General features: G+C 39.1%; 1 protein-coding gene and 1 long non-coding RNA gene across 4 annotated transcripts in view; one reads left to right on the top strand and one right to left on the bottom strand.

Annotated features, from left to right (window-relative positions):
* Window positions 1-27,122, bottom strand: part of LOC149237060 (uncharacterized) — a 162,954-nt gene that overhangs the window by 52,641 nt on the left and 83,191 nt on the right. Inside the window, exon 3 of one of the 2 annotated variants that reach the window (XM_089366735.1) lies at window positions 706-1,090. The exons of the other annotated variant lie outside the window; for it this stretch is intronic. Within the exon in view, the coding sequence (XP_089222861.1) occupies window positions 864-1,090 (227 nt within the window). The 3' untranslated portion in view covers window positions 706-863. Of the gene's footprint in view, window positions 1-705; window positions 1,091-27,122 lie in introns of those variants that run through there. 2 annotated transcript variants of the gene reach the window in all.
* Window positions 1-27,122, top strand: part of LOC149237061 (uncharacterized) — a 104,177-nt gene that overhangs the window by 40,639 nt on the left and 36,416 nt on the right. The gene's annotated exons all lie outside the window — the stretch shown is intronic.

Raw genomic sequence — 27,122 nt, forward strand, 5'->3', positions numbered from 1 at the left:
ATCATTAAGTTTTAAAATGCTTTGCTATAGAACTCAAGATTGTAATGCAAATGTTTCCATTTGCACTAGAAATATGAATACTATAAAAATTAAAATCCTGAATCTGGTTCCCTGGGGTTTGCACAAAAGGCCATTCAAGGCTTGTCACTGAAGAGCTACCTATCGGTAAATTGTGTTAACAATTGTGGTATGTTGCTTGCATCCAGTCATGTTTTCTGCTATCCTTTATTAAAAAACTTTCAACAGCGTATTTTTAATATAATTATGATGTCCCTTGATGAACATTGTGACCAAGTAAGATATTCCAGTAGCTTGCTGTAATATTTTACCATTTAAGCTCAGCCTTTCAGAGAGACAATTGTTATGAAAATACTTGAACACGATCATCCATGAGAGATTCCAGTTGTTTCCTTTATTTATGTACTATTTCAATCTCAGTAATGCATAGAGTGCATTTTGGGAAGGGAAATATTAAAAAGCATACTCTTCTATATACTTGTGGGTATGGGACATAGTTATAACAGACTTGTAGAATTTCTTTGTGAGAAAAGGTGAATGTAAATCTGTTGTATATGACTCTCTCCCCAACATATTGGACTAAGATAATATTCTACTGTTTATTAGTAGCAAGATCAACAGTTTTTCAAAAAAATTGATATTGAGTTTTTAAAGGATTCTTATTTTCAATCTCATTTTAAGGAAAACTAACGAAATTGTTCCTGGAATTATATTTAAAATTACAATACAAAAGCGTAGAAAAGACAATAGATAAAAAGAACTAGATATACATGGAGGTACACCTAAAATAACCAGACATCTACTCTAATAACACAAATCAAATACTTCAAAGATGAAGGTTAAGGTCATTTCCAGAAAAGATGAACTATTGACAATACTATTGATCCTAAAACCCAACAAAATAAAAGGAAAACCACAATGCCTGCTATAATTGTAAGAACCGGAGGATTTCTTCCAGTGTCATCCTCTTCAGACTTTCGATTCATTCCTGCATCACTTTCTTGAGAATTGGTGTTTGAAAATCTTACTGCTAATGGCTTTCTTAACTGCCTCTCCTGTTTACAAGCTAAAACTGCAAAAGAACATAATAGACTTCCTAATTAGTTATCACCGAATAGTAGAAAATCAGAAAAAGTACAACCAACCAAGATTACACTGGCAGTCTGAGTTATGTTCAAGAAGAAGAGCCAAGGTCTAAGATAAAGATTGAAAGAAGGTTGGACAACGCAAAAAGCAAAGAAGAAAGTGAACAGCAAAAAAAATATCAAATATTGTCTATGCACTTTCAAAGTTCTCATTCTACACAATGTATAGAAATACATGCCTAGATTCTACACAAAGTATGTAGAAATGCACACCTAGATTGGGCCATGTGCTCAATCTCTAGCGCATAATCTAGCGAAACCTAGGCATGAACTCTAATACCCACAAAAAGTGGGTAACACATAGGAGAAATATTTTCTCCCTTTTGGTCAGCCAGTCATCCAGCAGACCTATGATGATCCATTGATGACTTTACTTTAGAGCTCTCAACCTATGCTCCAGTCAATGCTCTCTCCCATCTAGCATACTTCGTAAAGAAAGCTGGGTTATCTATCAGAAGGTACACTAACCATTTCTGTAATCACAAGCTTTCATTTAATACTAACGGCATTCTAATATGCAGCACAAACTAAGCTAGAGGATTGGCCATTCATAATTGTACCCTTGTTCCCACACTTCACCTAGGAGGTTATCCTTTGACCCTAGTCTAATGTGACCTCCCCTAAGGCCTTTTCTTTCCATTGTGTAGGAGAGGCACAATTAGGAGGTACTGATTGATATAGTGTGCCTGAGGTAAGCCACACTTGTTATTTTCCATCTGTCCTTGATATTCATTTCCATTCTTTAGGTTGATTGTCATTTGTCACTAGTATTGGCACCCTATATCAGTTGAAGCTCGTAATAGCTTCGAAAGGTCTCCTACATAGGCTTGGTGTCTTGGCATGTAGGAGATGATTTATTGCTTCTTTAGGTATTTATGTCTTCTTTCCTAAGTCTAACTTAGGAAAAGTACAAAATTAAAATCAATTAATTATTGTGGACAGGGTTAATTAGGAGCAGGAGCGAAAATGGGGAGCGGAAGCGAAAACGGGAGCGGGAGCGACATTTTCAGAAGCTCCCGGTTTGGGAGCGAATCCCGAAGCGTTTTCTATAATATATATATATATATATTTTATTTTTTATATTTTGATGCATAGATGTCAACAAAAACGTGTAGAATGATGAATTAGATAAAAAAAAAAAACATTAAAAACATAGATTGAACCATATAACAACAATCATCTAGAAGTTATAATCTTCATCAACCACATCCACAAGTTAGTAACATGGTAACATTCAACATATTGAGTGTCATGATTCATCAATCTTAAAGTTTCAAGCTTTCAAAATTCAATATATAACATTTATCATTATTGATCACCAAAGTTGTACTTGTAAGCTAAGTGTAACCATTACAACAAATAATATCTAACATGAAATGAAATGAAATGAAACAACTTTCAACTTTCATGAAGCATCATATTCATAATTCGTTACTAATGAGTTATAATTGCCAACTTCAAACTTCAAACTTAAATTGTCGTATATTGTTTAAAAAAATATCATAATAAATATGAAAGAGTCAATAGTTATAAAAACTACTAGAAACTAGAAAAGACAACTAAATCTATTATCTATTGCTTATGCTTGGGCCTCTTGCCACCACGAGAAATGTCTAATTTTTTAGTCTTGTTGGAAAATCAGGATCTTTGTCATTAATATCACCCTCTAAGCATTAATATCCAAAGGTATCTTTGTCATTACCTCTGGATCTATATAGGGATCTTTCTCATTAATATCACCCTCTAAGCATTAACATAAGATAGAAAAGACATAGCATGTCAAGTCAAGATTTTGTTTGAGTGATGCATACATTTTTAGGAGGTTCATGATAAAGGAGTTCGACAACCAATGTCACTAACATCAAGGTACATAGAGGGATTGGTGCTCTTGATTACATATGTGTTCCATACCTTACTACATGACCAAATTCAATGGAAACATTGCAATCCCCCAATCCTGAAATCCTGATAAGTCTACTGGATTTTGAATGAAATCTAAATTTCTACTTTCTCCATATGCAATCCAATGAGGTCGGAAACACTCTCAAACATCCTGAGTCATTTCATGGTAATGTTAAAAATTTAAGTAAAAGGATGAAAATGAAGATTAAGGAGAATGTCACTTTTACTTTAAGAATTTAACATTACCATGAATCACATATCAATACTAAGGCCATAGGCTTGATCATTAAGTTGCCCCACTCAAAACTTATTTGTTTCTTTGAAAAAAATTGCATTTGGAACATTACTGCAAAAAAAATTGCAAAAAAAGCTAAACGCTCCCGAAAAGGCAGGGAGTGTTTTTTTTAGGGAGCACGCTCCGGAGCCACTCCCACTCGGAGCACGAATTGGGAGCGGGAGCGAGAGGGGGGGGCGCTCCCCCGCAACCCTGATTGTGGACTATTAAGTCATTTTCTAAGGAAAAATAATAAATTTATTTAAGTGGCTTAGAAATAATCTCAACCATTTATCTCCTAGATCTTCTAGAAGGGAGATTTGGGTTAAGGATTTGGGCTTAATAAAGATTATAAATGAAAGCCTAAGGCAGAGGTGAAGACACAGAGAAAGAGGAGAGGCAGCTAGAACATTTTTGGGAAAGTGATTTTCTCAAAGAGAAAGCGAGTTCTCTGGAGCGAAAGGCTCATTTAGACTAAGGAAAAGGAAGGAGAATACAAGGATAATTTTGGGAGCATTTCTAGGAGGTCGATCTGTTGGAGATTGGAGAGGCTGAATTGTTGAAGCAAGGAGGAAGCACAACTGTTGGGGAGACCAATTTGCCAGGGTAATTTTGTGAGTGCGCAGAGGTTGAGTGAGGGCAAGGCACAGGGACCAATTTACAGATGAGAAGTGGGTCGATTTTCTCCATGCCGAATATCTTCAGTGGCTAGTTTTCCTTGGGCCAAATTGTTCCAGTGGAGCCGAGTTGCAGGTTCCAGTCACCATATTTTTCTTTGTAAATTATCTATGGGTTGAAACCCTAATTTTCTAGATTAATAGATGAAGGAGAATTGTTGTGGGTGTTTATCAATAGTAATGTGTGATTGATCTCTCTATTTCATTTTTGCTGCATATTTGATTTTCTAGAGTTAAAAATACCAATGATTTTATTTTTCAATAATTCAAAATTTATTTGTTAAAATAAATAAGTTGTTGGGAATAAAAATTGTTGTGAGAAAATAAATATGGGCCAGTATTAGGAGATTTAACATGGTATCAGAGCTCTAGAAAACTTTGAAGGAGAGATCTAAGATCACTAGGGTTTGCAACAGGGAATTTTTTCTTTTGATGGCAACAAAATTATTTTTAATTTTGCAGCTGGGGTTTCGTGGCCAAGGTCAATTTATGAGATGGCATCACTAAGTAGTTTGCGATATGAAGACATGTTAGATGGGGTCATTAGATTCAGTCCCAGTGAGGAACAAATAACCATAGTTTTAAAAATGAATAGTTTGTGGAATTTTGTGAACACAGATATCCAGGTTCCTTCATATCCAAACCTAGCAGTTGAGCACAATTAGAAGGATGTGAAAGTGATGGGTATAATTTTGGATGGTGTGAAGGATCACATAATTCCTCACATATTAGGGAAGGACATGGCACGTCAGATGTGGGTAGCCCTAACCGGTCTTTATCATAGCACAAACGAAAACAAGAAGATGTTGTTGTGGGAAAAATTGAACAACATCAACATGAACAAGTATGAGACCGTAACATCTTATCTCACAAGGATCCAACAGGCTCATGATGAGCTTTCAGCTATTGGCGAGGTTTTGAATGAATAAGAGATTGTGAAAGTAGCTCTGAAAGGATGCACCAAGCATTGGACCACCTTTGTGGATGGGATCCTGGCTACACAACTTCCCGATTGGAGCCAATTGTGCGATAATTTCATCCAAAAGGAGATCAGGGAAAATTCATTAAGGACTGGTGAGGAGAAAGAGGAGTTTGCTCTTGTTGCACAAGCAAAGAAGGGAAAAAGGAAGGCCATGCAGAACCAGAGTAGAGGTGGACCTTCACATGGAAAAAAGGAGAACGACATGGGGTCCGACATTTTTCCAGTGGGTGTCCAAACAGGAAGAAGGGCAAGGGAGACACAACCATGGCAACTATAGCATAGATGGATGAGTTGGTTGAAAATTTCAAGAAGAACTTCTACTTGGTGTCGTGCCTTTCTAGAACCATCACGACAAGTGTTTGGTTTGTGGACAGGGGAGCAACTCGTCGGATGACCAAGGAGCCCAAAGATATACACGTAGAGCTTGGTGATAATCCCAAGTATGTAGTAGAGGGTTTAGGCAGTATTGAGTTTCAAATGGACTCATGAGGTATCATGGAGGTGAACGAGGTGTTGTATGTATCAGGTTTAGATAAGAATCTCCTTTCAATTTCAATCATAGAATAAAGAGCACTAGAAGTTAGCTTCATGGGAGGTGAAGTGGTTGTTGGGACAAAAGGACCAAATACCAACAAGCGGTGAGTAATTGGGAGAAGGAAGAAGAATATTTATATGTTGAGAGGACAACCGATGAAGGCCCTTGTACATGAGAGTGATAGCCAAAGTGAGATTTGGCATAGGAAGATGGGACACCTACACTACAGGGTTCTTTAAATGTTACGAAGAATGGTTACAATTTTTCCGAAGATCGAGGTGGAGCAAGAAGGAATGTGCAAAGGGTGTGCACTTGGAAAGCAGGCAAAGGCCACATTTCCTCACAGCAAGACCAAGCCTAAGGGAGTACTCGACTTGGTACACTTAGACATTTGTGGTCCTATGCCTGTGCAGTGGATCACAGGATCTTTGTACTTTGCGACATTCATAGATGGTTTTTCTAGGAAGACTTGGGTCTACTTCCTGAAGACCAAGGGTGAGGCCTTCAATTGGTTTCAAGAGTTCAAATCTCTTGTGGAGAATCAGACCATGAAGAATATTAAGGTGGTGATATCAGACAATGGGGGCAAATATACCTCCAATGAGTTCCACGAATTTTACAAAGTAGCGGGAATCAAGAAGGAGCTCACAGTAGCTTACAACCCTCAGCAGAATGGGATTGCCAAGAGGAAGAAGAGGACAATAATGGAGGTAGCGAGGGCTATGATTTATGACCAAGAATTGCCCATGTTTTTGTGGGCGAAGGCCTGCAATACAATTGTTTATGTGCAAAACAGGAGTCCTTATAAGATATTGGAGAACGTGACCCCTAAGGAGATGTTTGCAGGAGTGAAACCGGATGTGATCCATTTGTGCATCTTCAATAATCCAGTGTGTGTCCACATTCCTACGAGAAAGGGTCTAAGCTAGAGCCATTTTTAGAAAAGGGCATATTTGTGGGCTACAGTGAGGTCTCAAAGGCATAACAAGTCTACATTCCAAGACAGAGGAAAGTTGTATTCGGTCGGGTTGTAAAATTTGATGAGGGTAGGAACTTTCGGAAATGTTCCACCGAGTTTCCGAGATAGGGAAACACGGGAACGGCGATATGCACAAGGGGGATGTATATAAGCAACCCCGAAATTTAGGGAATTTTTGGGGAAACGGGGGACGTCATAGTCAAAAAAAATATTAAATTATAAATTCTTAAAAATATATATATATAAAAATAAAAATAAAAATAAAATCCCAAAAATATGTCAATAACTAAACAAAAAATCTTAATAATTATGAAATGTACATCTAAAGACTAAATATGATCATCATTACTTATTAGATTATTATCATTTATGAATTATCATTTGACATTTCTGCAATGTAAATCTAAAAGTAAATTACTAAATTTTATCCATAATTTGACATTATGCAATGTTCTTTCTAAATTCATCATTTGGCATGACACAAGGTACATCTAGATTAAATTAATAAATTCATCATTTGACAATTGAAATTATGCAATGCGCATCAAATTTTCAAAAACTATAAAAGTAAATTCATCATATGACAATGACATTGACATTATGTTGAAGTCTAAAATTTCCATAGAATACTACGCTAAAAGTAAACAGAGACAACATTGAGCAGTGAAATACTAGTAAATTTCTCAAAAAGTAATAAATAATATTAATAAATACTAAGTCTTAAGTTTTAATATACTTCAAGTTTTTTATTTTTGTTATTGTTTTTATTTTATTTTTTAAGTTTTAAATTTTAATATAATTTTATTTATTTTTAATTTTTAATTTTTTTTTAAGTTTTAATTTAGTTTCATTTTTTCATTTTTTGTTTTCATTTAAATTTTTTCATATATTTAAATTTGTATTTTTTTTAATGTTTTATAAAAATTATTAGACAAAAAAAGGGGGACACATATGCATCCCCCCATCCCCCCTACAAAAGAGTCGCGTTTCATCACCTAAAAAACATCCCCCCGGAGTTCCCCTGAGTTTCCCCAAAAAGGGGACGTGGGGCAAACATTTCCCAGGAGTTTCCCTGTCCCCGAAGTGTGGGGGAGCGTTGGGGCGCGTCCCCGTGGAACACTGCCCTTTGGGAGGTCTCATGAGAGAGAGCCAATAGGGGTAGAGGATTGGGAGCATGAGGCACCTAAGGTTGAGTAAGGACCAGCAACACTAGCAGCAAGGACATAGTCTGTAGATCTGAAGGAGGAGCGAGATGTTCCTTCGAGCTCTATCAGGAGAAGGCTGAGATGGGCTGAACAGTCCTTGAGAGATGATGAGGAGCATGTGGAGACTCCTAGTAGCACTTTCAGGCAAAGTAGACCACCAGCGTGATTTTCCAATTATTTGGCCTTTTCAAGTAACATCGGTGAGTCTGAGCCTTCTACTTTTGAGGAGATTGTAGATGGGCAAGTATGGAGGGATGCCATGGTGGAGAAGTGTAGCTCCATCATGAGGAATGATGTGTGGGACATAGAGTCGAGACCAAAGGGAAAATAAATGATCACTTCTCGATGGATCTACAAAATCAAACATGGAAATGATAGCAGTGTCAAGAAGTACAAAGCGAGGTTCATGGCAAGAGGGTTCTCCCAGCATGAGGGAGTGAATTACGAGGACACATTTGCACCTGTCAACAAATATGCATCTATTAGAGCAGTCATATCCATTGCTTTAGAGATCGAGTGGAGGATACATCAGATGGATGTGAAGATTGCATTCTTCAACAGGGTGATTGACGAGGAGGTGTATATTGAGCAACCTTAGCGATTTGAGGTGCATGGGGGAGAGTGCCATGTATGCATGTCAAAGAAGGTCCTTTATGGGCAGAAGTAGGATCCATGCGCATGGTATGCCAGGATCAATGGATATCTTCTAGGCTTAGGCTTCACCAAGAGTGAGGAAGACCCCAACCTATACTATATATTCATTGAGGATGAACCACTCATCTTGGTACTTTATCTGAACGATCTCTCCTTGACAAGGTCGAAGAAGCTCATAGTGATGTGCAAGAAGGATCTTGCTTCAGAGTTTGAGATGAAGGACATCAACTTGACGCACTATTTTTTGGGATTGGGGGTCTGGCAACAGGAAAAAGAGATCTTCCTAGGGCAGGGCAAGTATTCGGCTGAGATCTTGAGGAGGTTTAGGATGGAGAATTGCAAGCCTATATCTACACCGATGATCATTAACTTGAAGAAGTTGAGTGCTTCTGAAGGCAAGTTAGTGGATACCACACTGGATGGGTAGCTGATAGGTTCCTTGATGTATCTAGTCAACACTGGGCTGGATATATGTTTTACTATGAACACACTTAGCTTATTCATGGCGGAGCCAAGATAGGTTCAATGGGTGGTGGCAAAGCATGCGTTGAGGTACCTGCGAAGTATAGTGGACTTTGGCCTTAGATATGTTGGAGTTGGTGAAGTGAAGTTGTAGGGGTACATAGATTATGATTGGGCTAGGAGTTGTATGGATAGAAAATCCACATCTGGATGTTGTTTCAGTTTGGAATCAACCATGGTATCGTGGTAAAGCAAGAAGTGTTGGAAAATGTAACTAGTTTCGGTTTTCATAATTGTCATTATGTATATCTTATGTTACAAGCAAAAGAAGAAATAAAAATATTATTTTCTAGCATGAGCTCCATGCTCCCTTTGAATGGTCATTAAGGTCAAGCATGCATTTCATGCTTTGAGGGTTTGTCAAGTCAAGAAAATATTTGTCTTGAAAGAGTATTTTTCATATATATAAGCCCAATTTCGCAAGTTGTACCATGTAAAAGAATTTATTTTGAGTCTGGAAAGTCAAAAACAACCTCCAAGCACAAGTCGGCCCTACCAAAGAAAAGTTGGCCTAGGAAAGGCCTATTCAACCACATGTGAAGGGTATATAAAGGAGATGAGTTCGATTCATTTGGACACACTTCTGCAATTCGATCTCAAGCAAGAAAGAAGAAGAAGAATGAGCGAAGGTCTAGGAGAAGGAAGCATTTCAAGAAGAAAACCGAAATCTTGAATTTTGTGATCAGTTTCTCTCAAACATGCGAAGGAATTGGGGCTTTTACAGTTGTTGCAAGGCCAAGAGTTGCAGGGTCGAAACCTTGATTAGAGCAAACCTTAAAGGAGTTGTTCTTCATTGACTTTGATTGACCTTGTCTTGTCTTGAAGGACATCTTTTGGAGGGTTGACTTGGTGCTTGGAGGTGGTCTTGGTCTAGAAGTTTGGGTCTTGGATTTATCATTTGAATTGATTCTATAAGAAGAGAAGAAGTTCTTTTTGGGTTTTCCCCTTTGGACGGATTTTGCCCTAGCGTGGAGCCTAATTCTTGTGTCAATTGTTTTATGATCTTCATGGTTTATGCTCTTGATAATTGTTTGATGAAAAGAATCTAATAAAGAACAATAAGAAGCTAACTAAAGAAGTGTTGATAATATCGCGATATTTTCGGCAAAACGAGATATCGCCAAGTAAATATCACGATATTTCCTAAATATCAGCGATATGTCGGCAAAATATAGCGTGACGACCTAAAATATCGTCAAGCAAGTTGGTTCATGGCTACAAAAAAAAATTACTTTTATTTGCTCATTTTTCTTTGTTAGTCTTGGAGAAGGAAGGGGAAGAGCTTTGTGGTGGTTGTCAAGGACAGATTGACGATCAAACTGTTAGGAAACCAACTCACAAAAAGATAGAAAAAATAGATCAATACCTTAGAATTCAGCCTCTTCGAGGAGGCAACCTCCTTTACATTACACAGATGAACAATTCTTGGATGATACAAATGACTAAACCTCCCTTCTATATATAGGAGTCTAAGGGGTCACAATATAATCAAGCCGGCCTAACAGTAATAACATAAGGGCACAACAATAACAATAGTGGGTTTCTATGGGGCACACTAATAACAATATGGGGACAATAGGGGCACAATAATAACAATAAGGGATACAATGACAATAGTAATGGGGGAATCACTAGTATTATAGGGACCTAACATGCCCCTCTCCTTCCGAAAAGCATTGTCCTCAATGCTTGAGTAGTTTTGGATGCTTCTGTATAAAATTCTCATCCTCCCATGTGGAATCTTCAGCAGATAAGTTCTTCCACTTGATGAGATACTCCAAAATTGATCAATTTTGTAGCTATCGAGTTCTTGTTTCTGTGACTGCTTCCGGTTCCAATAACATTTTTCCTTCCTCGTCAAGTTCTGACAATATTGTTTAAACTGGGAGCTTGTCACCTATAACCTTCTTTAAACATGAAACATGAAAAGCTGGGTGCACTCGGGAAGCTGCCAGAAGCTCCAATTTGTATGCCATAATACCAATCTTTTGCAACACCTTGTACGGACCATAATACTTTGGTGATAATTTATTATCCTTCTTAGCTTGCTTGAGGGACATTTGTTTATATGGTTGTAGTCGTAGGAATACTCAGTCACAGACATCAAAACTTATTTCGCTGCGATGTTGATCTGCCTGTTGTTTCATTCTATTATGCGCCAACGTGAGGTTATCCTTTAAGAGTTGGAGAACTTGTTGTTGATGCTCGATGTGATGTTCCACTGCTTGAACCTTAGAATTTTCTCTAAAATATGATGTGATGGATGGTGGATGATATCCATAAAGTGCCATAAATGGGGTCATTTTTGTTGCAGTATGGAAGGAAGTGTTATACCACCATTCAGCTAGAGGCAACCATTTGACCCATTGTGTCTGTTTATCAGATACAAAGCAACGAAGATATCCTTCCAAACATTTGTTTACTATCTCAGTTTGCCCATCAGATTGAGGATGATAAGATGAGCTATGAGCTAACTGAGTACCGAAACAAGAAAATAATTATGTCCAAAAAATTCCAATGAAAATGGGATCTTTGTCGTTTACAATAATCTTTGGGTTTCTATGTAGCTTTTGAATTGTTTCCATAAATGCAGTAGAAACTGTACTGGCTTTAAATGGATGCGATAATGCACAAAAGTGTGCATACTTGGTAACTCTGTCAACTACCACCATGATGACACTCTTTCCTTCGGACTTGGGTAAACCTATGATAAAATCCATTGAAACCTCCTCCCAACGTTGGCTTGGAAGGGATAAATGTTGTAATAGACCTAGGATCTTAATTGTCTCAACTTTATTTTGTTGGCAAACCAAACATTCCGCCACAAACTTTTGAATATCCGATTTAAGCCCATCCCAAAAAAATTCTTCTTAACCCTGTGGTAAGTTTTTAAAAATCATGAGTGCCCTCCTAAGGGAGAAGTGTGCAATTCCATAAGAATCTTTTGTTTGAGTTGGGAATTCTTAGATAGGTATAAGCGATCTTTGAAGTTTGTACCATAACGAATCATTTTTCCAGCTAAATGTATCAGATGTACTGGGATCTTGTTGTAACTTTTGAATGAGTGCCCACACTTCTTTGTCATTCTTCCATTCATCCCTTGCTTCGTTTATCCAATCTGGTTGGATAATAGAAATAGCGCACAAAAATTCTTCCACATCCTCATCCTTTCTTAAGAGTGCATCTGCCACAACATTTTGCTTCCCTTTTTCATAGATGATTTCAAAGTCATAACCCAACATCTTTGTGACCCATTTTTGTTGCTCTTCAGAGGATAATCTTTGTTCTAAAAAGTATTTAAGACTATCATGATCTGTTTTTACCTTGAACTGTCTTCCCATTAGGTAGGGTCGCCATTTCTTAAGTGCATGTAGTATTGCCAACATTTTCTTCTCATAAATAGCTTTGTGTAAATACTTTCCTTTGATTGGACGACATTCGAAAGTAATGGGTCTTTCATCTTCCATTAAAACAGCACCAATTCCATTTCCTGAAGCATCACATTCCACAATAAAGGTTTTTGTGAAGTCCGGCGTAGCTAAGACCGGTGCTTGGCACATTGCCTCTTTAAAATGTTCGAAGGCCTTTGTTGCTTCTGGAGTCCATAAAAATGCATCTTTCTTCAATAATGTTGTTAGAGGAGCTGCTATTCTCCCATAATTCTTAACAAACTTGCGATAATACCCTGTCAACCCAAGAAATCCTCGCAGATGCTTTATGGATGTGGGGATTTTCCATTCCTTAATGGCTTTAATTTTGCTAGGGTCTACCTTAACACCTTCATGAGATACAATATGACCCAAATATCCCACCTCTTGTACTCCAAAGAAACATTTGGAGCTTTTTGCATATAATTGTTTCTCCTTCAATAGTTTGAGCACCCTGTCAACATGTTCAACATGACCCTTCCAAGACTTGCTGTAGATTAGTATATCATCAAAAAATACTAACACAATTTTTCTAAGGGTCTGAAAATGAAATTCATCAAACCTTGAAATGTAGAAGGTGCATTGGTAAGGCCAAAAGGCATGACCAAAAATTCATAATAACCCTCATGAGTTCTAAACGTTGTTTTTGGAATGTCTTCAGTCTTCATTCTAATTTGATGATATCCTAAACGAAGATCCAATTTGGTGAAGTAAATTGATCCATGCAATTCATCCAATAATTCATCAATGACAGGAATGGGAAATTTATCTTTAATAGTGAGCTTGTTGAGCTCCCTATAATCTGGACACATGCGCCATGATCCATCCTTCCTATACACCAATACTACTCAAGCAGAGAAAGAACTTTGACTCGGTTGAATTATACCAGCGTCTAGCATTTCTGCAACCATACGTTCAATTTCACTCTTTTGGGCATAGGGATATTTGTACGGCCTGATGTTTGGAGGAACACTTCCTGGAATCAAATGAATAGCATGATCATGATCACGAATAGGTGGGAGGCCTTCGGGAGTCTCGAATACCTTGGAATGATTGTCCAATACTTTTTGGAGATGTGGAGAAATAGATGATTTTAATGTGGGAAACTGTAGCGAACATAATTGTGCGATTACGCCTCGTTGTTTCTTCTTCAGAAGCTTTGTCATATCGTTAGAGCTAATTATCTTTCCCGGTTTCCCTGCAATACCCCTTAATTCAACTTCCTTTCCTTCCGCACAAAATTTCATGAAAAGTTCTTGAAAATTAAAAGCTATTGTACCCAAGGATTGTAACCATTGGACTCCTAGTACAACATCAGCATTACCCATTGGAATGGAAAGCATTGGGTTATTCAATACATATTCTCCCATGGATAGTTTGATATTATGGCACTTTCCAGAGCAATTTATGGTTCCTCCACTTGCAACCATCACTTGACACTCTGGTGCTGGATATAGGAAGCAATTCAATTCCTTGGCTATCTTACAATGAATAAAATTATGGGTACTTCCCGAATCAATCAACACTATTACCTTTTTCTTCTTGATATGTCATTTTATCTTGATAGTTTGAGGAGTGGTAATTCCAGCCAATGCATTACAAGATATGGTCGGATTTATTTCTTCTTTATCTAAGGTTTGTTCCTGGAGTATATCCTCTTCTTTTGACATTTCTTGTTCCTTTTCTTCCTCCTCTTCACAATCTATGTAGAATAATTTCTTCTTAGCACACTTATGACCTTTAGTGTATTTGCTATCACAACTGTAACAAAGCCCTTTTGCTCTTTTTTTTTCCAATTGTTGTGGTGTCAACCTTGTAGGTTGTGGAAGGCTAGGGGCAACAACACTTCCATCTTTATAGTTGTGAGTGGTAGGTTTCCTGGTTGCCATAATTTTGCTTTCCATTTTTCTTGCTAACCTGAATGCCTTCTCCAATGAATCAGGTTCCCAAAGGCGAACCTCATGTTGGATATTATCCTTTAAAGTCCCTATGAACACATCAATCCTATGCTCCTCTGGAATATCTTTTACCCTTATGTTCAATTTTTGGAAGTCCTCAATGTGCTCCATCATTAAACCCTTTTGTTTGAGATTTATCAATTCGCTAAAAAAGGTGTTGCTTTTTGTATCTTCATAATGTTCTATCATGTCTTCCATAAAAATTGCCCAAGTGACAATTTGTTTACGAGAGCAAAGCCATCGATACCATACAAACTGATTTGGTTCCAAATATAAAGTTGCAATACGTACCTTTTGTGTGTTTTGCACATTATGGAGATCGAAAAATTGCTCCATCTGTAGTATCCATGTTTCAGGATCCTTGCCATCAAACTTCCTCATATCAATTTTTGGAACATAGTGGGTCTTCAATCCAACATTAGAGCCTATTAAATCATGATTAACATTTCTTTTGTTATCATCATGAGTTTCCTTTCACCATTAGTAACCATTTCTTGCAACAACTTATTCAAATTTATCTTCAATTCTTCCATCTTAGCGTCCATGCCATCCATCTTAACTTGCATGCCATTCATATTAGCTTCCACGCCATTCATCTTGGCTTCAGTTACCTTTTGTGAGAGTGAAATTTGTTGTACTTGGTCTTGTAATTTTGATATATCATGTTGCATTTCTTCCTCTTCTTCACGAGTCATGCTAGAGCTTTCAAGTTTCTTACTAGGTGTTTCCATTTTCTTTCTTCGGGGCATCAATTAATGCTAATAATTCTTCACTATTCCCTTTGAATTCCTTCAAACTAATTTTTCAAACCAATCTTATGCAAAATTTAAAAAAAACTACACACCTTTTTTCACTTTGTAAGAGCTCGATATTGAATCTGTTGTATCTCTATAACTACGGATCTCGAATATCTGAAATTGCGTCCTGCAATAGCCCTTTGAGTCCTCTTTCTAACCCCGCAAGTCTGATCAAGATTGGATTCTCCAAGGAAGAGTTATGTCAAATCTCCCACGGTGACCTGATTATATACTAGTTTAGTAGAACGAACTTGTACGAAGTGCCACATGTCACTGTTTCGACCTTAGTACCTGAAACTGATATACAAAAACTACAGGTCGTCCTCTTTCTGAAACTTCTTACTAAATTTCAATCTGATGCTCAGAACAAAAGTTATGATAATTTTCCCCAGGTCACTTGTTTGAAATGTAATTTGGGAGTCTGCAAAAACCCTAACTTCCTCAGATCATATCTCCAAAAATATAGCGAGACAGGCTCTGAAATTCGGACCCGGAGTTCAGACGATTTCGGCTCAAATGGTTTTTTGTTTTAGCTTCTCAAACGTCACAGAAAAAAGTTATAGCGAAAATGCCACGATGACCTATTTGGAGCAGCGAAACCCTAGAATCCAAAGCTCTGATACAAATGTTAGGAAACCAGTTCACAAAAAGATAGAAAAGATAGATCAATGCCTTAGAATTCAGCCTCTTCAAGGGGGCAACCTCCTTTACATTACACAAATGAACAATTCTTGGATGATACAAATGACTAAACTCCCTTCTATATATAGGAGTCTAAGGGGTCACAATATAATCAAGCCGACCTAACAGTAATAACATAAGGGCACAACAATAACAATAGTGGGTTTCTATGGGGCACACTAATAACAATATGGAACAATAGAGGCACAACAATAACAATAAGGGATACAATGACAATAGTAATGGGGGAATCACTAGTATTATAGGGACCTAACACAAACAACCATTATCATCACCCACCCAAAAAAAATTGTGGATCAAAGATTCAAGAACAGTGAGACAAATTTCATTTCTTCCATTAACAGGTATGTTCTTAAAAACCCCTACGTTAAAGATTGTTTTCATAGATTTAGGGTTATGCTTGCTTGCCTCTTTGCCTACCAACATTTTGCTTCTTTGTTCTTTTCCATTTGCTATGATTTTCATGCCCATGAGCCAATGCGAGGGTTTTCTCCATATTTGGACAGCAAGCTTGATTTTTCTTTTTTAACTTTCTTATGCACCCTTGTTAAATTTGACAACTAGGGCCAAATTCCACTTTGGACAACGCCTTTGGGGAAAGATAATTGTGGCATTGAATCCCTCTCTTCGAGAGGACCAAAATTGACCTAAAGATCACCAAATTTGAATCAGGAAAAATACTTATTTAGTTAAAAGAAATTCTTCAAGGCATGACTTTATCAAGGCAAGAAAAACTAAAAATATGAAATTTGAATTTCCCTCCACGTGTCAAGATTGATTTTACCTCCATTTGTATATATAAGCAACCCACAACCTCATTTGTATGATCATCCTTGTGCACTCATCCTTGTGATAGCATATCTCTATGGCAATGAAAGTGATTGTGGCAAGGCGTGGAAGAACATGATCATATCTCTCTCTGGTTACAGGTCTTAGTCTCCTCTAAGGCTTACCACAGGCATATTTGATGGGTTGTTACCTTATATGGTGTGAAACTACTTCTTTGAATAGGCCGCAGCTCTTTTGGGTAAGATGCAGCTTCAAGGAGACCTCCTCACCCAGACCGCATGCCTTCCCTTGCTATATTGTGAGCCCATATTGTGAGCCCAGACCTTCTATTGACTAGGTCGCAGGGCCTTAACGCAATCCTGGGCAATTTTCGAGGGTCGTTTTGTGTGGGCAGATCTCTGAATCAGAACCGCTGACCTATGTTAATGTCAACATGAGGACCGAGCTCCATCTTTAGCAGTGGAGGTACCGCAGGTCAAAGTTAGGGCTGATATTAGCCATGTATTCAATGAAGAACCTGATTGAAGGTTAGCCGCAGTGATCATAAGTGTTTTGAAGCAGAGGAAGAGGGTTGAAGTGTTGTCACTTAGCCCTAACCAGAAGCCATCCTGATCACAGATAGTTTAAGGTACAGTGCCTTGCAAGAAGAACTTCAGTTGTTTCTAAAGGGTCAGTTAGGAAGATGGTTATTACGAGCCCTTTCAGGGCGCTGCTATATCTTTCAAAATTTCAGACTTCTCAATGCTGCCTCAATCAGTGATCTAGCAAGTCAAATTTATCCTATATTATTGTACTCCCCTCTCCCTCTATTGAGCATTTGATATTAATAATAAGAAGATTTAATCAAGGGCTTTCCCCATCTTGGGGTTTTTTCCCTGGCTTGAGACAATTTCTGTGTCCTCTTGTCTTGGCTTGTCTTTTGTGTATGTCATTCACGTTCTTTCTTCAGTTATTGTCAATGTGTTAATGGATTATGTGATTGCCAATGAAAGTAAACATAATTAAGATTGGGCTAGATGGATCATTGAAGTAATTGACCTAAGCAAAGAACATGTTAATAAAAATCAACAACCCTCTTATTCTCATTTTTCATTGCAAGTAATGTAGTAAAAAATTATATTTTAAAATAAGGTGGTTGTTATTTTTTGTGTATGGGGTTTAACACCATTTTTTTGTTTTTTTGGTGCCCTAGGTTTGAATTAATCTACTACAAATATGCCAAAGCCCTTGGACCCATTTTGGGAGTATGGGGAACCTGATGGTGGGACAAATCGGCCATATCTAACAAGCAAATTGTGTGGGGACAAGATGATGGGAGGGGGGGTTACGCGATTGAAATACCATTTGGCTAGACTCCCTAGACATGAAGTTGGTCTTTGTTCGGAATCTAGTGCAAAGCTTATACAAAAAGTTGTTCAAGAAATTGATGAAAAAAGACAGAAAGAAAGAAGAGGCAGAAAGAAACAAGGTTGAACTTACAAGTAAATCTTTTGGGAGATCTTCTTCCAATTTTGAGGTTGAGGGTAGTGGGAGGGGCTCCACAGCGTCACTTGCTAGTGCGAATGTTACTGGGAGTGGGAGGTCATCCTTTTTTGATCACGAACCAGACATGGAGCACAACCTTACATAAATTTAGTTGTTAAAAATAGGGAGAAGCAAGAAGCAGATAGAGTTATGGGGAGGTTCCTTTTTGGAGCGACTTACCTCTCAACATCACTAAAACCAATCCATTTTGGCAGCCAATGTGTGATGTTATTGCTATTGTGGACCCAGGGTACAAAAGTGCTACATATGAGGAGTTGCGGGGACCAATCCTTCAAGCAGAAAAGTAGGACATCAACTCTAGATTGGCAGAGTTGAAACAGACATGGGAGGTGTCTGGATGCACAGTGATGTCTAATGGTTGGACAGATAGGAAGGGTAGGACCCTTCTAAATTTTTTGGTACAATGTCCTAAAGGTACCATGTTTATTAAATCAGTGGATGCATCAACACATATAAAATATGCAGTATTGATATGTGAGTTGTTAGATGGGCTCGTCCAGGAGATTGGTGCGCAGAATGTGGTGCAAGTCATAACAGATAATGCAGCTAATTATGTGTCTACCAACAGGATGCTTATGGAGAGTCACTGCACATTATTTTGGACTCCATGTGTAGCACATTGTATTGATTTGTTGCTTGAGAATATGGGGAAACTCTCCTTAATTAAGGAGGTGATTGATATGGCTAAGAGTGTCCCCAAGTTTTTATATAACCATGCTTTTGTTCTTAGCCTCATGAGGAGATACACTAAAAACAAGGAGTTACAACATCCTGCAATCACACATTTTGCCACCTACTTTATTACTCTTCAGCCTTTGCCTTGATGATAGTTTGAGTTGAAACAAATGTTTGTTTTTGATGAGTGGCGTGATTGTAGATACATCGGGAGACAAGATGGGGGAGTGTTAAAATTGGAAACTAGGGCAAAACTCCATGTGGGTCATCTTATTTATGGCAGTTGATATTTTTCTTGGACTCCTCTCATCGAGAGGTGTAGGATTGATCTAAAGATCATTCGATTCCGATAAGTATTCATGGAGATATGAATTTATTTGTGTTAAGGGACAATTAGTCAAGGTCGGCTAGCGACCAAATAACCCCCGCGTGTGCTCAACGTTTTAGTATAAAAGGAGGTGACTTGATAGTCATTTGAACACACACTTCACTCTTGATTTCTCTCCACTTGTTTCTGGGTTTTAGTGGAAGAAGTCTAAGAGGAGGAAGCCCTAGACGTAGGAGGTAAGGAGATGCTTTGGCCATAGTCAAGAAGAGGATATACGTTGTCCTAAATATAAGTGTGATGCCCTAACCGCAGTCTAGACTAGGAGTTGAAGTTGTTGTCTAAGCCATGCACTTATCCGCAATCAAAGAAGGGCGCACGTTGCCCTAAACGAAGTCTTACAAGAAGGATTATAACCGTTGTTTTTGGAGCCATAGCTGGAGTAAAACATGCACTAGCCACAGAGAATAGAAGGTTTAATACAACCCTTAGACACAGCTGAGAGGCAAAGACAGCGAGGCAGTTTAAGGACCGTTCTAGGGCTCATTGAAGGATATCCGAACTATGGTTAGAAGGCCAAAGTGTTAAGGCCTAGACGTTGTTGTGCTGAACATAACCAAAAGCCACAGTTGTTGTTGTGCTACGCCACAGGCCATAGCACCACAGCTGGGCTTACGTAGGGTTGTTAAGAGTTGTCATATGCCCTAAGGCAGCAACCTAGCAAGGGAGGAGTTCACCTTCAACAAGCCGCGGGCTTTCAAGGTTTGTTTGGGGCAAATTGGAGAAGATTAAGGCTACAATTATATGCCTAACTAGTCTGTCACTAACAGTCAACAGCAAACAAGGTTGGACAAGCATGGATGTTGCTGCCTATGTATGAGGGATGGTAGATCTTCCTTGATGGCCTAAATGATGAAGGATGTCCCATCTTCCATCCAACATAGCAAACAGAGATCCTAAACTGTGAACCAATACAGTCCATGATAAGATGTGACAGCAAGGTGACCCATGAAGTTTGAATGCATACTAATAGACATAGTGATAGTGCAGCAAGATGCACGGGCAGCATGATGCAGTAAGGTGCATAAAGAAGCATGATAAATGCAGTGACTGTTGTTGGTAGCATGGATGCAGTACAGTGCAGCACATTGGTACAACTTGGTGATGATGAGCATGATGTGAATAGTGCAACAGCCAAAGGTATTCAAGCAGCATGTTGAAGTGATGATACATTGCAATATACAATGAGCACAGTGATGGGTACATTCTTGATTGGTGAAGCATGATGAGATGCAGTATAGTGATGATGGGTGCAGCACAGTGAGGTGCAGCACAATGATAGGTGCATCGTGGTGATGGAGTCACCTTGGAGAATCAGTTGAAGCAACATGTCTTCAATTGACTTCAGCTACCTCATGTATCATCTTCTTAGAGATAATCTTTGCTCTTATTTAGATAAGTCAAAGTGTTGACTTCTGTTGTATATGTACTATCTCTCTCTCTCTCTATTGAACTATTGAAGAACATATAAGAAGAATTGATCAAGGGTTTCCCCACACTGGGGTTTTTCCCTGGCTAGCGCCACATCTTGTGTCCTCTTGTCTTGGCTTGTCTTCTGCGATTTATGTTTATGTTCTATCTGCAATTTACTATTATGTTGATGTGATTGCTAATCTGGAAAAGATATTGACCAAACTATGAAAATTGAAATAAACTGCTCTAAGAATAGAACATACCTAAAATTAACATGGTATCAAAGCTGAGGTGAAGACAAAGCCCAAGCAAGAGTGAAAGAGCAATCACCGAAGACAGTTGGGAAAGGACAAAAGGATCAATGGATTCCTCATCCCTCTTCAAATTCACCAAGGGTGTAGTCGAAGCAGAGAATATTATTCGAGTGGCGCAGCGAAAACATCTAATGGCCTTCCTAAAGATCACTTCAATGGGAAAAGAAGATGCCTTTCTTACAACAAGTTCGACCATTATGCGAAGGAGTGTCTGAATGGTCAGGACACATCACTTGATAATGATAACAATCATACAAGGGACATCTTCAATGATCGAAGGAATGACAGGTAATGCAGGTCATCAAGGAAATGGCTGACTCTTCAAAGAAAGCAAGGAACCCTAGGTATGAAGAATCAAATGTTGTTTTTGGTAAGATAAAGAAGTATTATCTTATATTGGCCCTCTTCTCTAAACTCGTTGGGAATTTGGCTTATTGATTGTAGTGCATCAAGGCACTTCATCGGATAGATGGGTGCTCTCTCTAATTTGGTAGAGATAGAAACAATCGTGGGATTATACTTGGAGTCATTGCCACCTATCCCGAAAAAGGTGTAGGGAATGTTACCCCTCAATTGAATGATGGTAACTCGATTCATTTACAAGAATCTCTTTATGTACTTGATCGCAAAAAGAACTTGGTGTCCATTTCGGCAATGGAAATCAAAGGTTTCAGGGTGGCATTCATCGATGGAAAGGTACGTGTTTGAAAATAGAATTTTCAAAGATGCTTTTATCCTTGAGTTCAGGGTTGACAATTTGTATCAAGTTGCACGAAATCCATTGGGGACCATGTCAGTTGACACATCTCATCTATAGCACCGGAGGTCTGCATATTATGGGGCCCTACCCGATATGAGTCAAATGGTGATAGGGATGCCTAAATTCAAGAAGAGCATGAAGGTACATGTCTGAGATGTACCAAAGGAAAATCTTACAAGGGGACCATTCCCCTTATGTAGCAGGTCCACAGGATTGGAACAACCTGAGGGGTTTGAGATTCATGATCGGGAATCTCATGTATGCAGGTGGAAGAAAGCCCTCTATGGCTTGAAGCAAAACACCCCAGGCTTAATATGAAAGGATTGATAGTTGTCTAATGAAGCTGAGATTCACTAGGAGTGAAGTCGATCCAAACCATTGCTTGAAGGTTGTGGATGATAGACCTCTCATATTGGCACCTTCTAAGGACGACCTCTTTCTGACAAGTGCAGGCCCTCTCATTTACAAAAATAAGATGGAGCTGGATTCCGGCATTGGAATGGTGAACTGCAAGCCCGTGACTACCTCGATGGATCTTAACTTTTAGAAGTTATGTGGTAGGGATGCCAGACCTGATTTGGGAAATGCCTCTAAAACTCATACTAGCATTGATGTTCTTGGTGAACTCCCATCCGGATATATGTTTTGCAGTTAGCATGTTGAGCTCATATATGGATGAGCCTCACTGGATTGGTGCCAAGAGTCTTCTGATATGTCTTCAGGGCATAATCTCTCATGGATTGAGATACAACGCCGGAAATATGAAGTTGCGTGATATTCGAACGCTGACTGGGCAAGCAGTGTGGAGGATTGTAAGAGCACTTCTGAGTGCTGGTTCTCTTTGGGTTCTGCTACAATATCCTAGATGAGCAGGAAGCAGAGGACGGTTGCTTTGAGGACCACTGAGACCGAATACATAGCTACAAGTATGACCTCGTGTGAAGCTGCCTGGTTGTGTAAGCTCTTCAGTGAGCTGTTTGTACACATGATGGACACCACCATGATCTTTTGTGTTAACCAGAGGGGGATTTGATTATTGAGGAATCCCGTATTCTATGATTTCTCCAGCATATAGACATCAAGTACCACTTTATCTAAGATATGGTACATCGATGAGCAAGAAGGCTCCATCGCATTGGGACTGATGTGCAGGTCACAGACATTCTGTTGAAGCCCCAGGAAAAGGTAAATTTGTGACTTTCCATAACGACTTGGAGTCGTTGAGAGACCCTCTTATGAGGGTCCTGTATGATGCATGCCTTGAGCTCTGGGAGCTCCGGGGGAGCTTGGGGTACTTCTTGGAGCAACAAGCAACCATAGGGAAACTCACCCTCCCCTAATGGTGCGCTGTGTACAAGGCGAATGGTTCAACCTTCCCCTGTGATACCCCATGGCGACTTATGGACAGGATGAGTGGTTCTCTTATCGAGGCATCCTACCTAAGTAATCTGGGACTCATGGGAAGTACCTCTCATTTGGCCAATGAGTAGGGAAATGGGGTTAGGGACCATAGTAGTACCGATGGACGCATCATGTATCTACCGTACTCCCTATGCTAGGATGACCGACATTGATCTGGGATCAATTGGAACTGACTTCGGGTCAGTAAGAGTGACATAGCTCACTCTCTCTTGGGACTGATCTGGGATCAGTAAGAGTGGTGTGACAAACTCTCTAGAACTGACTTCGAGTCAGTAAGAGCACTATTGAGCACTCTCTTTATATGGGGCTGACTTTGGGTCAGTAGAGAATGGTATGAGACATTCTCGATCAATTCTTCTTCTTCATGGTTCAGCAGAGCATAGCAGTGTAGGGCACTGATGGCAGAGATAGCACCGTCTGGCAGATGGATCAGCAGATGGAGTTCTCCCTAGTTGAGATGGAGTGTTAAAATTGGCAACTAGGGCCAAACTCCATGTGGATCATCTTATTTATGGCAGTTGATATTTTTCTTGGACTCCTCTCATCGAGAGGTGTAGGATTGATCTAAAGATCATCCAATTCCGATAAGTATTCATGGAGATATGAATTTATTTGTGTTATGGGGCAATTCGTCAAAGTTGGCCAACAACCAAATAACCCCCACGTGTGCTCAACGTTTTAGTATAAAAGGAGGTGACTTGATAGTCATTTGAACACACACTTCACTCTTGATTTCTCTCCACTTGTTTTTTTGTTTTAGTGGAAGAGAAGTCTAAGAGGAGGAAGCCCTAGACGCAGGAGGTAAGGAGATGCTTTAGCCGCAGTCAAGAAGAGCATATATGTTGTCCTAAATATAAGTATGATGCCCTAACCGCACTCTAGACTAGGAGTTGAAGTTGTTGTCTAAGCCATGCACTTATCCGCAATCAAAGAAGGGCTAACGTTGCCCTAAACGAAGTCTTACAAGAAGGGTTATAACCGTACTTTTTGGAGGAGCCATAGCTGGAGTAAAACATGCCCTAGCCGTAGAGAATAGATGGTTTAATACAGCCCTTAGACACAGCTAAGAGGCAAAGACAACGAGGCAATTTAAGGACCATTCTAGGGCTCATTGAAGGATATCCGAACTATGGTTAGAAGGTCAAATTGTTAAGGGCTAAACGTTGTTGTGTTGAACACAACCGAAAGCCACAATTGTTGTTGTGCTAGGCCGCAGGCCATAGCACCACAGTTGGGCTTGCGTAGGGCTGTTAAGAGTTGTCATATGCCCTAAGGCAACAACCTAGCAAGGGAGGAGTTCACCTTCAGCAAGCCGCAGTCTTTCTAGGTTTGTTTGGGGCTGATTGGAGAAGATTAAGGCTACAGTTATATGCCCTAACCAGTCTGTCACTAACAGTCAACAGCAAACAAGGTTGGACAAGCATGGATGTTGTTGCCTATGTATGAGGGATGGGAGATCTACCTTGATGGCCTAAATGATGAAGGTTGTCCCAATGCATGATAAGATGTGACACCAAGGTGACCCATGAAGTTTGAATGCATACTAATAGATATAGTGATAATGCAACAAGATGTATGGACAACATGATGTAGTAAGGTTCATAAAGAAGCATGATAAATGCAGTGACTATTGTAGGCAGCATGGATGTAGTACAATGCAGCACATTGGTACAGCGTGGTGATGATGAGCATGATGTGAATAGTGCAATAGCCAAAGGTATTGAAGCAGCATGTTGAGGTGATGAGACATTGCAATATACATTGAACATAGTGATGGGTACAGTCATGATTAGTGAAGCATGATGAGATGCAGCATAGTGATGATGGGTGCAGCATGGTGCAACACAGTGAGGTGCAGCATGATGATGAGGTGCAACACAATGATAGGTGCAGCATGGTGATGGAGTCACCTTGGAGAATCAGTTGAAGCAGCATGTCTTCAATTGAGTTCAGCTACCTCATGTATCATCTTCTTAGAGATGATCTATGCTCTTATTTAGATAAGTCAAAGTGTTGACTTCTGTTGTATATGTACTATCTCTCTCTCTATTGAACTATTGAAGAACATATAAGAAGAATTGATCAAGGGTTTCCCCACATTGGGGTTTGTCCCTGGCTAGCGCCACATCTTATGTCCTCTTGTCTTGGCTTGTCTTCTGCAATTTATGTTTATGTTCTATCTGCAATTTACTATTATGCTGATGTGATTGCTAATCTGGAAAAGATATTGAGCTAACTGTGAAAATTGAAATAAATTGCTCTAAGCATAGAACATACCTAAAATTAACTGGGAGCCATTGCAAAAATGGTGTACACTGAGACAATTTTGCAAGGAGTACAAGAAGTGTGCTCAGTTAGTGAACCTATAGTAAAGGTTTTGAGAATGGTAGATAGGGATAAGCCTGCAATGGCTTATTTGTATGAGGCCATGGATAGGACCAAGGAGGCCATCCGTGCTTATTATGCAGACAAGGGTTCTTTTGGGCTTAATAAATAGATAATGTTATGGGATGCAATTGATATTCGGTGGACAGGAATGCTTCATCGACCCATTCATGCAGCAACACTCTTCCTCAACCCTGCATTTTCATACAAATGCAGCTTTGATTTTGATGGCGAGGTGATGGAAGGGCTCCATTCCTGTATTCATAGAATGGTACCTAATCATGAGCTTCGTAGCAAAATCAATCGTGAGATACAGTTTTATCGGGATTGTGTTGGCCTATTTGGACTTGATAATGCTATGAGGGAAAGGACCCTCTTCATGCCATGTAAGTGACAACTCGTGACTCATTAGAATTTACTTATTTATAATTCTAGATTTTTTAAATTTAAATATGTTTTATTTGAAAGTTTAATTATGTTTTAAGTTTTCAACTTTTTTATTTCTTTATTTTGTTGTAGATATTTGGTGGCAAAGCTATGGTGGAAGGGCACCAAATTTGCAAAAATTAACCATAAGAATCCTTAGTCAAACCTGTAGCTCTTCAGGGTGTGAGCGCAATTAGAGTGTATTTGAGAAAATACACTCAAAAAAGCGCAACAAGTATAACTCCAGCCTTTAGTTGAGCAATTACATTTATTGTAATTTTAATATATGACCCTCAAGTGTCAAGAGTCAAGACTCGTCACTTTTTTTAACACTCTTACAGGTTGGAGTTCTCACGCCTCAATGATTTAGTGTATGTGCATTACAATCTCCGACTTCGTGTGAAGCAAATAGAAAAACCAATGGATCCAGATGCCATTTCCTTGGACAATATTGATGTATTGTCTCAATGGAGAGTGGAGTCTGAGGTGCCCATCTTGGAGGAGTCACCTACATGGTTAGAGGAACCATTAATATCGGAGCTTCAAGAGGAGGAGGACCCAGGGGAGGAGCAGCACGAGGAGGGGGAGGAGGAAGAGACTGTGGGAGCGTCAGCATCAAAACCATCTACTACAGATATAGGAGAGCACAGCTCCATACCCAGCAATCATTATTTGACATTAGGTGCAAGGTTAGAGCCTTCTACTGTTAGGGGCAGGGATGGCAAACAACCCATCATGTTATCCCGTATGTAAAAATTTCTGTTTTCCCACCCCGGTTTTCAGTTTCTCCTTATTTCTCCCATGTAGTTAAATACCCATTCCCATAACCATACATTTAACAGACTGAAAAAAATAAATATTGTTGAAAACACAAATTCTGGAAATTTTTCAGAATGCTGGAAATTGCAGAATTAAAAATCAGCAATCAAAAACAGCCATTAAAACACTGATATTTTTGGTCAACTTGACCCTGGAAAAACCCCCTACAACTCTTGGGGAAAACCAGTTTGAGAGCTCTTCTTTATTTCTGAAAATTGCCTTTTTACAATGAGAATTATTCAGCAAAAAATCAGCAAGCAAATTTACAACTTATCTCCTTTCTCGTGCCTCACAGCAATCTAGAAATTACAGCAAACAGGACAGCAATAAATGTTGTACGGCCTCCGTTTTGTGTGCAGAAAAATCAGCAAACTGCTCCTCGATTTTTGTGCAAAAATCTGTCTTTCACTA

The sequence above is a fragment of the Pinus tabuliformis genome, chromosome 8, assembly GCF_031772625.1.
Source record: "Pinus tabuliformis cultivar Carrire ecotype Pingquan chromosome 8, CPIR1, whole genome shotgun sequence".
Taxonomy (NCBI): domain Eukaryota; kingdom Viridiplantae; phylum Streptophyta; class Pinopsida; order Pinales; family Pinaceae; genus Pinus; species Pinus tabuliformis.